The 12,908-nt window shown below is 39.5% G+C and overlaps 1 protein-coding gene and 1 non-coding gene across 2 annotated transcripts; both read left to right on the top strand.

The window, feature by feature from the left end:
- Positions 1-337: 337 nt before the first annotated feature.
- On the top strand, positions 338-12,879 carry eif4g2b (eukaryotic translation initiation factor 4, gamma 2b). The gene is made up of 21 exons (XM_065283944.1): positions 338-428; positions 1,176-1,284; positions 2,580-2,645; positions 2,736-2,861; positions 3,061-3,163; positions 3,528-3,659; positions 5,319-5,385; positions 5,488-5,639; positions 5,722-5,832; positions 6,242-6,424; positions 6,583-6,721; positions 6,885-7,048; positions 7,150-7,260; positions 7,556-7,684; positions 7,779-7,883; positions 7,975-8,190; positions 8,273-8,531; positions 9,693-9,897; positions 11,107-11,315; positions 11,404-11,525; positions 11,617-12,879. The coding sequence occupies exons 1-21, from the start codon at positions 338-340 to the stop codon at positions 11,680-11,682; spliced, it is 2,865 nt and encodes a 954-aa protein (XP_065140016.1). The 3' UTR covers positions 11,683-12,879.
- Positions 7,309-7,479, top strand: LOC135774051 (small nucleolar RNA SNORD97). Its single transcript, XR_010543622.1, has one exon. It is a non-coding gene; the product is annotated as a small nucleolar RNA SNORD97 (small nucleolar RNA).
- Positions 12,880-12,908: the final 29 nt, after the last annotated feature.

Raw genomic sequence — 12,908 nt, 5'->3', positions numbered from 1 at the left:
TGTTGTATAAGTTACACATAACATTACAATTCATCTACATTTCATCAGCTGGGTGCCAATGAGATTCTTCAAGAAGCGACTTTTATATGTTTTATTAACCAACAGATGGCGCTGTTTTCTAGAAGCGTTGAGTCTTGGTTCGAAACCGTAAAGCCAAGGGTATAATAACGTTAATAGGGCAGTCCGGGGCTTCTTACGAGACTTCATTTTACCATCACTAAGCCTAGCAACTGGATAGCAACCACCTAAAATACGCTTTCAAATAATTGAATGAGACACTGTGCCAGCCGGTAGATCGCTTTTATTTTGAAATCAGTCCACTTGTGCTTTTACCATAATGTCTATTATATGTGCGCAAAGCAACGCGAGAGCTAGCGTGACCGTCTATTCTCAAGTGGAGGCTGGCCTTACCGCAGTACAGAACGCCAGTGTGTATGACCGGTTACCATCTCTACACTCTTAAGTAACGCATTTGTATTTTTATATTCATCGTATTTTCTCTTTTTTGAACTCCAAAATCAACATCTAAACTGAGGTTGCTTTAGTAAAGGTGAGTTTTTTGTGTTTAACGTGAGGTAAAATGGCTGCTATTTTAAGCGCGTGACTGCAGAAAATGGCGTCGTTATGGAACAAACACCCAGACGCGTTTTCTGCCAATATTACTGTTGAATTAAAGATTTATATAAATCCCGTCGGGCTGATTTAGATTTATCAATCGTGGCCACTTGCTGTGTTCTGAAAAACAGGAAATGCTAAGCTAACTGTGACTAACCACTGCATGCTAACAGCAGTTACGCAAAGCTTTGACGCAAGGGGAGGTGATTTAAACGGTTATGTCCAATTCAGTTTTTGTTGTGTATACATTTGTTTTTGTTTAAACTCTATCGGGCCTTAAATCGCATCTAACGTGAAAGGTATACGTAAAATGTAGTTCTTTGTCATCCCTGTTGGGGTTAGCAAGCTAAAGGCCTGGCCTCTTTTGTCATGATACTAGGAAAAAAACGATGGAGACCGGCCTATCATTAGTACTGTACTTACATTTTTGCCAATATTATAGATTAAGGATGCCTTTTTTTAAGGCAGGAATGTAATTAGACAGTTATCACCATGGTTGTGTATGAAATACGCAGTCAACAATGTGTTAATGTTTCCTTGTGCTTTTTTCCCTCATACAGTACGGATTTCCCCACCCCACCCTTTGATAATTATTTTTTTGAAGATTCTTCGTTGTCAAGCCGCCAAAGTGGAGAGTGTGATTGCAGAAGGGGGTGCTTCTCGTTTCAGGTGTGTTCAAACAACATGCATTGTCCAGTTTTGTGGCCAGCAGTGTTTCCTTATTAGTAAACCTTCAGTAGAGACAAAGAGCGTGTTATTTAGTTCATATGTACCAATCAGGATGTTGCAAAAGTGTCATGGAGATCTCCTTGGTAGATATCTATCTATATAGTCTTTAGTTCATGCTTAAAAGAATTGGTCATCCAAAGAAAATGATTATACTTTACTCACCCTCATGCCATCCCAGATGTGAATGACTTTTGTTTAGCAATGATCATTTTATATACTAGTAGTCATATGTATGTTTTGCCAGGAGACACATAAGAACAAATGAGATTCAAAGTAATCTAAATAAATATTTGAATTTATTTCACTGATATTTATGTTTCTATCATGGATAGACAACGTATTGTTTTCTAAAAAAAAGCACAAAAAATATTGTGGTTTTTTTTTCACAAACATATCAATTATTTTAAGACGTATATTACATAACTTGAGTCATTTAGATAATTGTAATGATTAATTTATATGTGCATTAGAGCTTCATATGCGCTATATGCGCTGTTGAGCCCCAAATTAAATGGCATGTTAATATAAAAATTTTCAGCTGAAGAAATGAAACATCTGAAATGGCAGGTGGAGTAAATTATAAAAATATTTTCTCCATTTTATATGGGTGAACTGTTCTTTTAAGACTTCATTTTGAGACACCTGGTTTTAATTGGATTGCCCAATGCCAGCAGCTTTTCAGATCATGATATGTGTGTTGACCTATAAGATGAAACACCTTAAACAATGTGTAATGACTGGCATTTCTCTCCATCGCGCACTGGTTCAGTTGCGTTTTAGACCCGAGCATCTGCGTTGACGCCACACCATTTGCCGTGATCAAGGGGACCGTTCAATCGATTTAACTTAACTCATGACCGAGGGGTAAAACATTTGCCTGAACTTTAAAAGATTTGAATTACCGATCATTTTTTAACCTTGTTGAAATTGATCCACAAGCTGCAGCTCACTTTTGGTTTAAGTATATGTTGGTGTATAACCTTGTAGTATAGGATGTTTGTATGTTGCCTTTAGGAGACTTTTTAAAACTTAAAATGCATACCAGAATAAGATAAACAAAAAACAATGCATCCACAGGTCCACCATTTTGTTTTTGTTACTTTTTAAACTAGTTAAACTTAATTTTTCCTTTGACTACAAACTGCTTTTTGTTTTTATTTTCTGGCTGTGTAGTGGTTATTCTGCAAACAGCTTTTTAATGTTCCTTTAGTCTAATTCATGTGTTAATATTCTAGTGCTTCTTCGGGCGGAGGAGGAGGTAGGGGTGCATCCCAGCACTATCCCAAGACTGTCGGCAACAGGTATGTTAAAACATGTAAAAACATCAAGGTATCAAAAAGTGAAGGAAGATACAGCTTTGCAGACTCTCTAATCGCTTTGTCTCTCCATAGCGAGTACCTGGGGAAAACCCCAGGGACCAGCGTTCAGAGATGGGTTCCTTCAAGAAGCACTAGACGAGATGTCAACTCCTCCAATGAGAAAGAACATCATGATGCAATATTTAGGAAAGTGAGAGGGTGAGTGTCCTAAAAAAATTCATTAATATTTACTTCAGCAGTGAGAGAGCTTAAAGTAGTCTTTGTTTTGAGCGGTTTTGTTCATTGTGCTCCGAGTCTTGTGAGCATGACAGCTGACATACTCCATCTTAGAGGTCCTCAAATGTGGAACAGTTGTATTGGTTTTGACTGGTATGCAATTTATGCTTTTGTCTTTTAGCATACTCAATAAACTGACCCCTGAAAAGTTTGACAAGCTATGCCTTGAGCTTCTCAATGTGGGCGTAGACTCTAAACTTGTCCTCAAAGGAGTCATCTTGCTGGTAAGACTTCTTTTTTTTTTACAGTTATTAACAAATGCATTGGATAAATTTTTTTTAGCGTGACATCACATTGATATAGAAATGATTTTTATGCAAATTTGACCCAAAATGTAGATTAGTTTACGTTATGGTTATATGTTCATGCAGTTGACTAACTGGGGGTGACCACGGTAACAAGAATGTTTTAGATCAGATGTAAAACATGATGGGACACTTTCCCAGACCTCAGATCTCAAAAACTAGTGAATTTTACTGTCTGTGCTCATTCAAGTATACATGTTGAGATACTTTAGTAGATTTGTACCTACTTGTTTCATTGTTAAAACACATTTGACTGCATTTTTTACTGTCTTTTCTTTTATAGATCGTAGACAAAGCCCTAGAAGAGCCCAAATACAGCTCACTCTATGCTCAGCTATGTTTGCGTTTGGCAGAAGATGCACCAAACTTTGACGGCCCAACACCTGAAATCCAGTCATCACAAAAGCAGAGCACAGTGAGTTCTTTTATTTTATGGCTTGGCTGTATTTTGCAAAAGCCTTTAAACTAAGAATTTTATGTATTTAAACTCCCAACATAAAAATCAAGTTTCTATGCTTAATCTAGGACTGTGCAACATTGACCAAAATGTATATCCCTGTGATTTTTGGACGAATGGCGATGTACAATAAAAAAACTCATGTAAGATGTCACAGTCACCTTTACTAAAACAGCATGATAAAAAATTAAATTCAAAGAAAATATACAGCTGCACAACATTCAAGCTGGTTGGAAAGCTTATGTCTGTCCACAACTTTTGTTGCAAAAAAAGGGTCATATTAAACCATAGGGAAATGGATGGTATTGTCTCATCCCATATCCATTCAAGATTACAGTGGGTCAAAACAACATGAAAAAAATCAACAAGAGCTTAGTAGCTGTTTCCATTACCATTCAACGTGCATGCACATTGATGCATATTGGTCTTATACATAATGCATACATATATTTTGAAATATAAAAATGTAAACGATGATCAGATATAAAGTTCTTAAAGCAACACCAAAGAGTTTTTTTTACCTTGAAATAACGTTTCCAAAAAAGTTTCAGTGGTTCATCCACTCAAAACAGGGTGAATGGCACTTTCACATTCGCTTTGCAGCCCTCAATCGGCTAAAACCACACTAAAGAAGTTTCCAACCGTCGGGTAGTGGTCCTGTAGTTCGAGTGAAAACTACAAAAACTTGCTTTACGGCAGACCTACAATCCAATCAGAGCCAGCTATGCTGCAGTATTTACGACAGTGCTAATGAACAATTACGTGTCTAACCTGTAGGGGGAGCAAAGAGCAATAAGTCTTTAGTGTTGCTTTAACAAACATGCGTGTTCATAGGCGCCAAATTCTTTCTCCGCCGGTGGGTGCTCATCACAGCGGCCTGCAATTCTTAGGTTACTTAGTTAGCAACTAAAAACGCTCTGAAGTGGCCACGTGCTTTAAAGAGGAGGAAAGCGGCATGGACACGTTTTCCGTGCGGTTTTACATGCGACATTCAAAGTAAAAGCAACTGTGCATATGTGCTTGGTCATTTCGGTGGGTGGTCGAGCGCTGGAGCACCTATGGGATCGGCGCATATCTACGTGTTTATTGTAGCACTTCCATTCGTGAAAGAGATTTTACTTGATATTTTCATAGTTTGTGACGTGCACACCACAACGGGTCGCACTTGACTTATTACAACCATCCCAGCCCTAGCATAAGCGGTTTTCCTTGGCATTAATGGTTGGGTAACACTCATATGTCTCCTTCGATTAAAAATAATGCCTAGGGCAGTGGATGCAATATTGGTAAACCTACCAACACCGTCAACTTGATGTTTGAAATTACTTCTCGTGGGAAGAAAAATTATGTTTTAGTAACACATCATTGGTAAATGGAAAGTATTGCACGTTTTGCGCAAATCTGTAATGGAAACGCAACTACTGTTGTCCTGCTAACTGCCATGTAGGGAAATTATGCACATTTAGTTTTGAAACTCTTGTTTCAATCACTGTGTGCTTGTAAAACAGGTTCTATTTGTTCAAGCTTCAATTATAAAGGGTGCGCTTATTTCCTCTTTGCCCCTTTATGCATTGGTTTCATTTTGTCATTGTGCACTGTTTTGTGTGTTCCCTGCAGACTTTCAGAAGACTTCTAATCACCAAGCTTCAAGATGAATTTGAAAATCGCGCCAAAAATGTTGACAGTGAGTCAATTTTTTCCACCCAGTCACTTTTTTTTGCAATGCACAATTTCTCTTTCTCCCAACTGGTTTCTATTTCTTACATTCTAATGTCACTTTATTTAGTCTATGACAAACAAGACAACCCTCTTACCTCGGAGGAAGAGGAGCAGCGTGCCATCGCCAAGATTAAGATGCTTGGCAATATCAAATTCATTGGAGAACTTGGCAAACTCGACCTCATTCATGAGTCTATCCTTCATAAGTGCATCAAAACAGTACGTGTTTACCACTTGACTTTTTAATCACTCTTTCTTCTTTTATTTGTGTGGGTTTTAATGAGCTGTTTGTTATTTGTAGCTTTTGGAGAAAAAGAAGAGGGTCCAGCTCAAGGACATGGGAGAGGATCTGGAGTGTCTCTGTCAGATAATGAGGACTGTGGGGCCTAGACTCGACCATGAAAAAGCTAAGGTACCATTCGACCAAAGGACCATTAAGAGTTACTGTTCTTGTAAAGACATACAAAGGCTGTTCACTTTTCTTGATTTACTTTTTGAGTCCACTTTATTACATTTAATAATTTAGTTCTTCTAAAACCTAATTTTGAAGCAAACTGAATTGGTTGTTGTATAGCAATATATTCATCACAAGGTAAACAAGATATTTGTATCAGTTTGTGTTTCCTGGGTTTGAACCCATGACCTTTTTGCGCTGTTTACTCAACAAACGTGTGCATATATAAATACAAACAGATAAAAAAAAATTTCTCAAGGCGTTTTTAGAGGAGGACTCAGCCTTTGTGTAATTTGAAACCACTGAAATTCACTTGCTGTGAGCTGTTTAAAGCATGCTTCCTCATGCGCTGTTGCATCTCCCACAGTCTTTAATGGATCAGTACTTTGGCCGTATGCAATCCTTAATGAACAACAAGGATTTGCCTGCAAGGATTCGTTTCCTACTGCAGGACACAGTGGAGCTGAGAGAGAACAATTGGGTTCCTCGTAAAGCTTTTATCGACAACGGACCAAAGACGATTAACCAGATTCGTCAAGATGCAGTGAAGGTGAACTTTCATTGGCTTTTGGATGGGTTTGCTCATCTTTCATGAGTTGTCTAATGGAAATATGTATGCTACATTTTAATAATGGGGCTAACAGACTGTTATAGACTTAATTTACCAGAAATATAGAAAGCATTGCTTTTTTCTGTTTTCCTTTAAAGGATTTGGGGGTTTTCATTCCACCCATGAACCAAGGAATGAAAATGGACTTCTTCCTAGAAGGCCCTTTCATGCCGAACAGGATAAAACTGGACAGAGAATCTCTTGGGGGATTGGCCGATATGTTTGGTCAAATGCCCGGTGAGTAAGAAATTATGTCTGAAGCTTAAATTTCCAACAGCACATATTGATTCTAGCTTTTTTACTGTTACAGATTACTCTCTGATCTTGACACTACTGTGATACTACTTCTGTGTTTACTAAATTAATAAAAAATGTACCTTTGTCTTTTTTAAATCTGCAGGCAGTGGCATAGGGACTGGTCCAGGTGTGATCCAGGACAGATTTTCACCCACTTTAGGACGTCATCGTACAAACCAACTTTATAATGGCCACAGTGGCCACATGGCCGCTCAGCAACAGTCACAGTTTGACTTGGGTCTGAAGCCTTTTATCAAGTCTAACCAGGTGCGTACAAATTCCTATATCACATCAAGAGCAAAGTTACCTTTTCAAATCGAGTATTAGAAGATTGAGATTGCTAAATAAACATAAATATATATATTCAGGGTCAGAATCAGCATTTTCACAATCAAAACCAGAACCATTCAAACCAGCAGCAAGTTCAGTCAAAGGACATGCCGCCACGCTTCAAGAAGGGGCAACTCAGTGCAGATGAGGTAAACTAAAGACACACTAGCTAATGCTAAGTTCAACCAAAACCGCCCACACCCTGTGATTATATAAAGACGCGTTATTCTGAGGGAATCCACTGGATGGCAGTTTTCTACCTACTTATCTACCCATCTTCTTTACCTCTTCCTTTAAACTCTTCTTCTATCCCTCACTCTTCAACTGTCAGCCAGTCCACTGACTGCGATTATGAGATATGAGGGTGTGATTTTGAATGTTTTTGATGTATTTTAATCATTACTAGCATAAGAAATATGTGTTTTGGTGTTTTCGTCCTCACAGATCAGCCTCAGACCAGCTCAGTCATTCCTTCTAAATAAAAACCAAGTGCCGAAACTTCAGCCCCAGATTCCCACCATGATTCCTCCTAGTGCTCAACCTCCACGCACACAGACTCCACCACTCGGACAGGTAAAAAACATACATTCAGACTACATATGAGAGTCTATTATTTGCTTTGCCACTTTTTCAGTGTTGTAAATGCCATCTTCTTTGTTCTCTTCAGCCTCCTCAGCTTGGTTTGAAAACTAATCCTCCTCTGATCCAGGAGAAACCTCAGAAGACAATTAAGAAACCAGCACCTACCAAGGAGGAACTGCTGAAAATGACGGTGTGCCATTCAAACTGCTGTTACTTTCTAAGTGTCTGCATGAAATCACCAGTTATCCGATGTTTTTAACCTTTCCCTGGTTTTGTTACAGGAGACCATGGTGACCGAGTATCTTAACAGTAAGAACATGGGGGATGCAGTTAGTGCCGTGAGGGAGATGAAAGCTCCTAAACATTTTCTGCCTGAGATGTTAAGTAAGATCATCTTGTGTTCTCTGGAGCGGAGCGATGAGGATCGGGAACAGGCCAGCACTTTAATTCATACACTGCGAATCGAGGGCTTCATCACAGGAGAGAACTTCATGCAGGTAACTTACCCGTAATGCTCTTCATTACATGTGGACACAGATGACACAAGTGCACTAATTCCAATTGTGTTGCCATCATCAGGCTCTTCTGAATGTATTGGATCAGTGCCCTAAGATCGAGCTAGACATTCCTCTGGTGAAGTCTTACCTGGCCCAGTTTGCCGCACGGGCCGTCATCGCCGAGCTGGTCAGTGTGGCCGAATTGGCTCATCCACTGGAGAACGGAAACCACTTTCCTTTGTTCCTGCTCTGTTTGCAGCAGGCTTCCAAGCTGAAGGACCGCGAGTGGCTCACAGATCTCTTCCAGCAGAGCAAGGTCAACATGCAGAAGATGCTTCCTGGTATGTCTCCATTCTGCTTTTAGTCTAGGTCAGGGCTCCCCAAATCTTACCCTGTAGGGCGGGAGCACTACAGAGTTTAGGTCTAACCCTAATCAAACTTACCCACCTGTGATTTTCTAGTGATCATGAAGACCTTGATTATCTTGCTCGGGTGTGTTTGATCAGGGTTGGAGCTAAACTCGGCAGTTCTCCGGCCCTCCAGGGTAAGATTTGGGGAACCCTGGTCTAGGTGATACGGATAAGTCATTAATGCCGTTTTGCTAAAAGAAAATTTGGTGAACTGACCCATAACTGTGTAATTGAGCACTGTCCCAGCCAACAAGTTTTCCAGACAGTTCATTCATAAAAATAAATGGGAGAAAGAAAGTGTAGCGCGTGGTCGCAACTTACAACAGGAGCCAGATGTTGTCAGTCTCCATAGAAACCGGTGTACTGCATGAGATTGGACATGCATTGTAGTGCATTAGGGGTTGTGTACACCAAAACTTTTACGCCCGCGGCCGGCGCATGTTTTCAATTGTTTCCAATGGAAGCTCTGCGTTTTTCAAATAAGCCAGCAGCTAGCGGTTTTTTTTACGCGCTGAAAACCGGCGCTCGGCGGTTTTTCCGCGCTCGGCGCTGAACGTCGAGAGTTGAAAGCGATTCAACTTTGGGAGAAAAGCTCCGCTCGTCAATGTCAGTTCTCACACGGCCGCCCAATCACAGTGGAGGAGGGGCGGGACATTACCACAGCAACCAACCGGCTCGCAGCTGAAGTATCACAGCTTCCAAAGCGCTCAGCTGAAGAAAGCTGGCACTCAGCTGAAAAACAGCTGGTATTCGGCGTCCTCAAAGCGTTTTCAGCCGCGTTTAAAAGTTTTGGTGTGTCCAGCCCCTTAGTGCTGACTGACCCTGATCACAGGTGGGTGTTCTCCGATTGACTCTGGGTTTTACACAGAGGGTTATTCAGACCCGGGACCTGACGTAATTAAATTAAGAGCAGACCTGACTGACCATTTAAAACAGGTCCTCAATGGGCCCTCTGTGAAGACCTTTACTTCCCGTCAGTCTTCAAGTTCGATGCTGTGTTTTTGAGAATCGATATAGAATATCTCTATACACACATGTATCAGGTTTTTTTTGCACCCCCAATGCTTTAACTATAATTTATATCTTTTTCAGAAATTGACCAGAATAAAGATCGTATGCTGGAGATTCTGGAAGGAAAGGGTCTCAGTTTCCTTTTCCCTTTGTTAAAACTGGAGAAGGAACTGCTGAAGCAGATTATCGCAGACCCTTCACCTCAGTCCATCTATAAGTGGATCAAAGACAATATCTCTCCCAAACTTCACACCGACAATGGCTTCATCAACATTCTTATGACCAGGTACAGCATGCTAAATTTGATCATGAAATATTATCTAGGGCTGCAACAAATAATTAATCGGTAATCAAACACTATTGTAATAATTACATTTTAGAAGTGCACTTTTGAAAGTACAGAAGCCTCACAGTACTAAAGAGTTTTACTAATGTAATCCTTTTTGATTTTGATATTTTAAGCCTTAAATAAAATAGTTTGTGGAGCTTTTGAATAATAAAATATCTTTAAAATTTAAAGTATAAATAAAACAATTGTTTGTTTATTTATTTACTTATTTTCTTGATGAGAATTAACATTATGTGCTATTGAGAAAATAAATAAGGAAATTGTAACCGTAATAAAAACATGGATTTCCCTGTTACTTTCAAACTTCCTTTCATACTATTTGTATGAAAACCCAACAACAATTAAACAAATACACTCACTTGGTTTAAAGGACAAATTTAAACCTTTATTATCCAGCGTTCCTTTGCGCTTTTGCTTCCGTCATTGTCCTGTCAGGGTTGCCAGATCTGCATAACAAAATCAGCCCATTGGCTTATCAAAATTAGGCCAAAGTATCCCACACTCTAAAAATGGCTGGGTTATTTTTGACCCATAATGGGTAAATATTGGACAGAACACATGCTGGGTTTAAAATTACCCAATGTTGGGTTGTTTTTATGCAACCATGGATTATAATAACCCAACAGTTGGGTTAAAACAACCCAGCATTGGGTCATTTTTAACCCAGAATGTATTCTGTCCAATATTTACCCATTATGGGTACAAAAATAACAATAATTTTTAGAGTCCAAATACCAACAACTGATCCTTCCATCTCTAACCCGCAGTAAAATATCAAAGTAGTCCGGACGATGTAGTGGGCAGCGCTCCGACATGTGGTACTTTCGGCAACCCGAGTTCGATTCCCGGCTCATGGTCATTTGCTGATCCCGTACTCCTCTCTCCTCCCTGTACTTTCCTGTCCTCTCCTACTAACTGTCAAATAAAGGCAAAAACTGGCCAAAAATATATCTAACTTAAAAAAAATCTAAAAGTAGCCGTGCTGTCCACATTGGTGCTGGAGCATGTGACGTCACAGACCAACTAATCATTAAGTTGACAACGAATGTCATTATTGATTTTCTCGATTAGTTGTTGCAGCCCTAATATTATCTCTTCATAAGACTGAAAATTCTCTGATAATCTGATTTGAATTCCATTGAACAGCTTTTTGCAGTACATCATGGCTGAGCTCGGTCTGTCCGAAGGAGACGAGCAACTGTCTGCTCCTTCCAAAGAGCAGCTTGACCAGGAGAAGCAACTGCTACTAGCTTTTAAGCCAGTCATGCAGAAGTTTCTCCATGATCACACTGACCTTCAGGTCAGTGCCCTGTACGCCTTGCAGGTGCACTGCAATACCAACGCTTTCCCAAAAGGTAACGCAGCTGTTTTTTGGAACACATAGTTGTGATGTGAATTAAACACTGAGCTTTTGATGAGATGAGGATTCTTTTTGAAATGTAGGTATGTTGCTTCGCTACTTTGTCAACTTCTACGACATGGAGATTGTTGAGGAGGAAGGTTTCCTTGCATGGAAAGAAGACATTTCCCAAGATTTCCCTGGAAAAGGAAAAGCCTTATTCCAGGTAATGGTTTACTTTTAAATGTTGACTAATAAATTCATCTGTCTTCACATGTTTATATTTATCTAAATCATGGCTATATCTTTCCTTTCAGGTGAACCAATGGCTGACCTGGCTGGAGACAGCTGAGGAAGAGGAATCAGAGGAGGAAGCCGACTGATCCTCCCAGTGCACATTTGTGTCCTGTTACATAACATGCTGTCTTCTCTTTGGTTCCTCTACTCTTTGCTGTAACTCACACTTTCACCTACATAATACACTGCTGCTAGGCTCACAAATAACAGCAAGACTAATGCCATCTTGATCATGTTTCCGTGTTTGCTTGCATCATAGGCAATGTCAGGTGTGTTACGTTTTGAGTTCCAGATGATAAACAACCACTATGCTTAATCAATATATACATATTTTTCTCTGTTGTTGGTTTTTTTTAGACATGGAGGAAAATGGTTTAGCCATTGCATGTGTAACCTGGTTTAATTTGTGTTGCGCTGAACAAAGACAGGACGTTTTGGTGTCACGGAAGTAGTGAAACTGTTCAAAAATATATATACGTGATGGTTTGCTGCAAGAGATGGAGTAAAATTAAATGATCAGAACCTGGTTGAGTGGCCTTGGTAGGTTCCGCTCTAGATGCTTTTATTAGTGTTATTCTGGGTCGGTTGCAATATCTTTTAACCTCTTCATGCATGAAATTAAAAAAAATCTGTTAAACTGTAATCACTCGCTGGTTGCTGTAACTTTCTAGCAGTTTCCATTTCTACCTCCCGAATGGATTTTGGTTAGTGCCGGCTTCAGATGTCTAAAGTTGAGTCTTGAGAATTAACATCTGCATAATCATTCAGACAATTTTGTACAACACACTACCTAATGCCACAGCTTTCAGATCCTAAGTGGTTTCTGTTGAAGATGTGTCAGTGAGAAATCCAGTTACTATTGTCAACTGAATGACTATGCTGCCCCAGCCTTATTTAATGTCGTCTGCAGTGTGTTTGACATGGTAACTTGTGGCAAGAAGTAATCTGCTGCGAACTATACATCTTTAACCAGTAGATTATTTTAACCTGCCTTGAAATGAGCCATTTAAAAGTAAAACAAATTCAGGAAACAATCAGGATACCCAGAAAAGAAGAAAGGCTTCTGCCCTTGTCAATAACTGGTTCTTTAACAACCCATTATTGACAGGTGTTTTAATTATATTTGACAAAGTTAATCTTGTTTGCCAACTTGTTAACAGCAATCCAGTTGTAAGACATTAAATGGCTTATGATCATGTCATTATGAAGCATATGTTTTAGTGCTGTATTCATCACCACTGTTGCTGAATTTACAATAAAGAAAATACTTGATCATTGTACAAGGTGGTTGTTGTTGTCGGTTATTGAGGTG

The sequence above is a fragment of the Paramisgurnus dabryanus genome, chromosome 9 (assembly GCF_030506205.2).
Source record: "Paramisgurnus dabryanus chromosome 9, PD_genome_1.1, whole genome shotgun sequence".
Lineage (NCBI taxonomy): Eukaryota > Metazoa > Chordata > Actinopteri > Cypriniformes > Cobitidae > Paramisgurnus > Paramisgurnus dabryanus.
The sequence above is the reverse complement of the archived record's forward strand: the minus strand, read 5'-3'. Positions and strand labels throughout refer to the sequence as shown.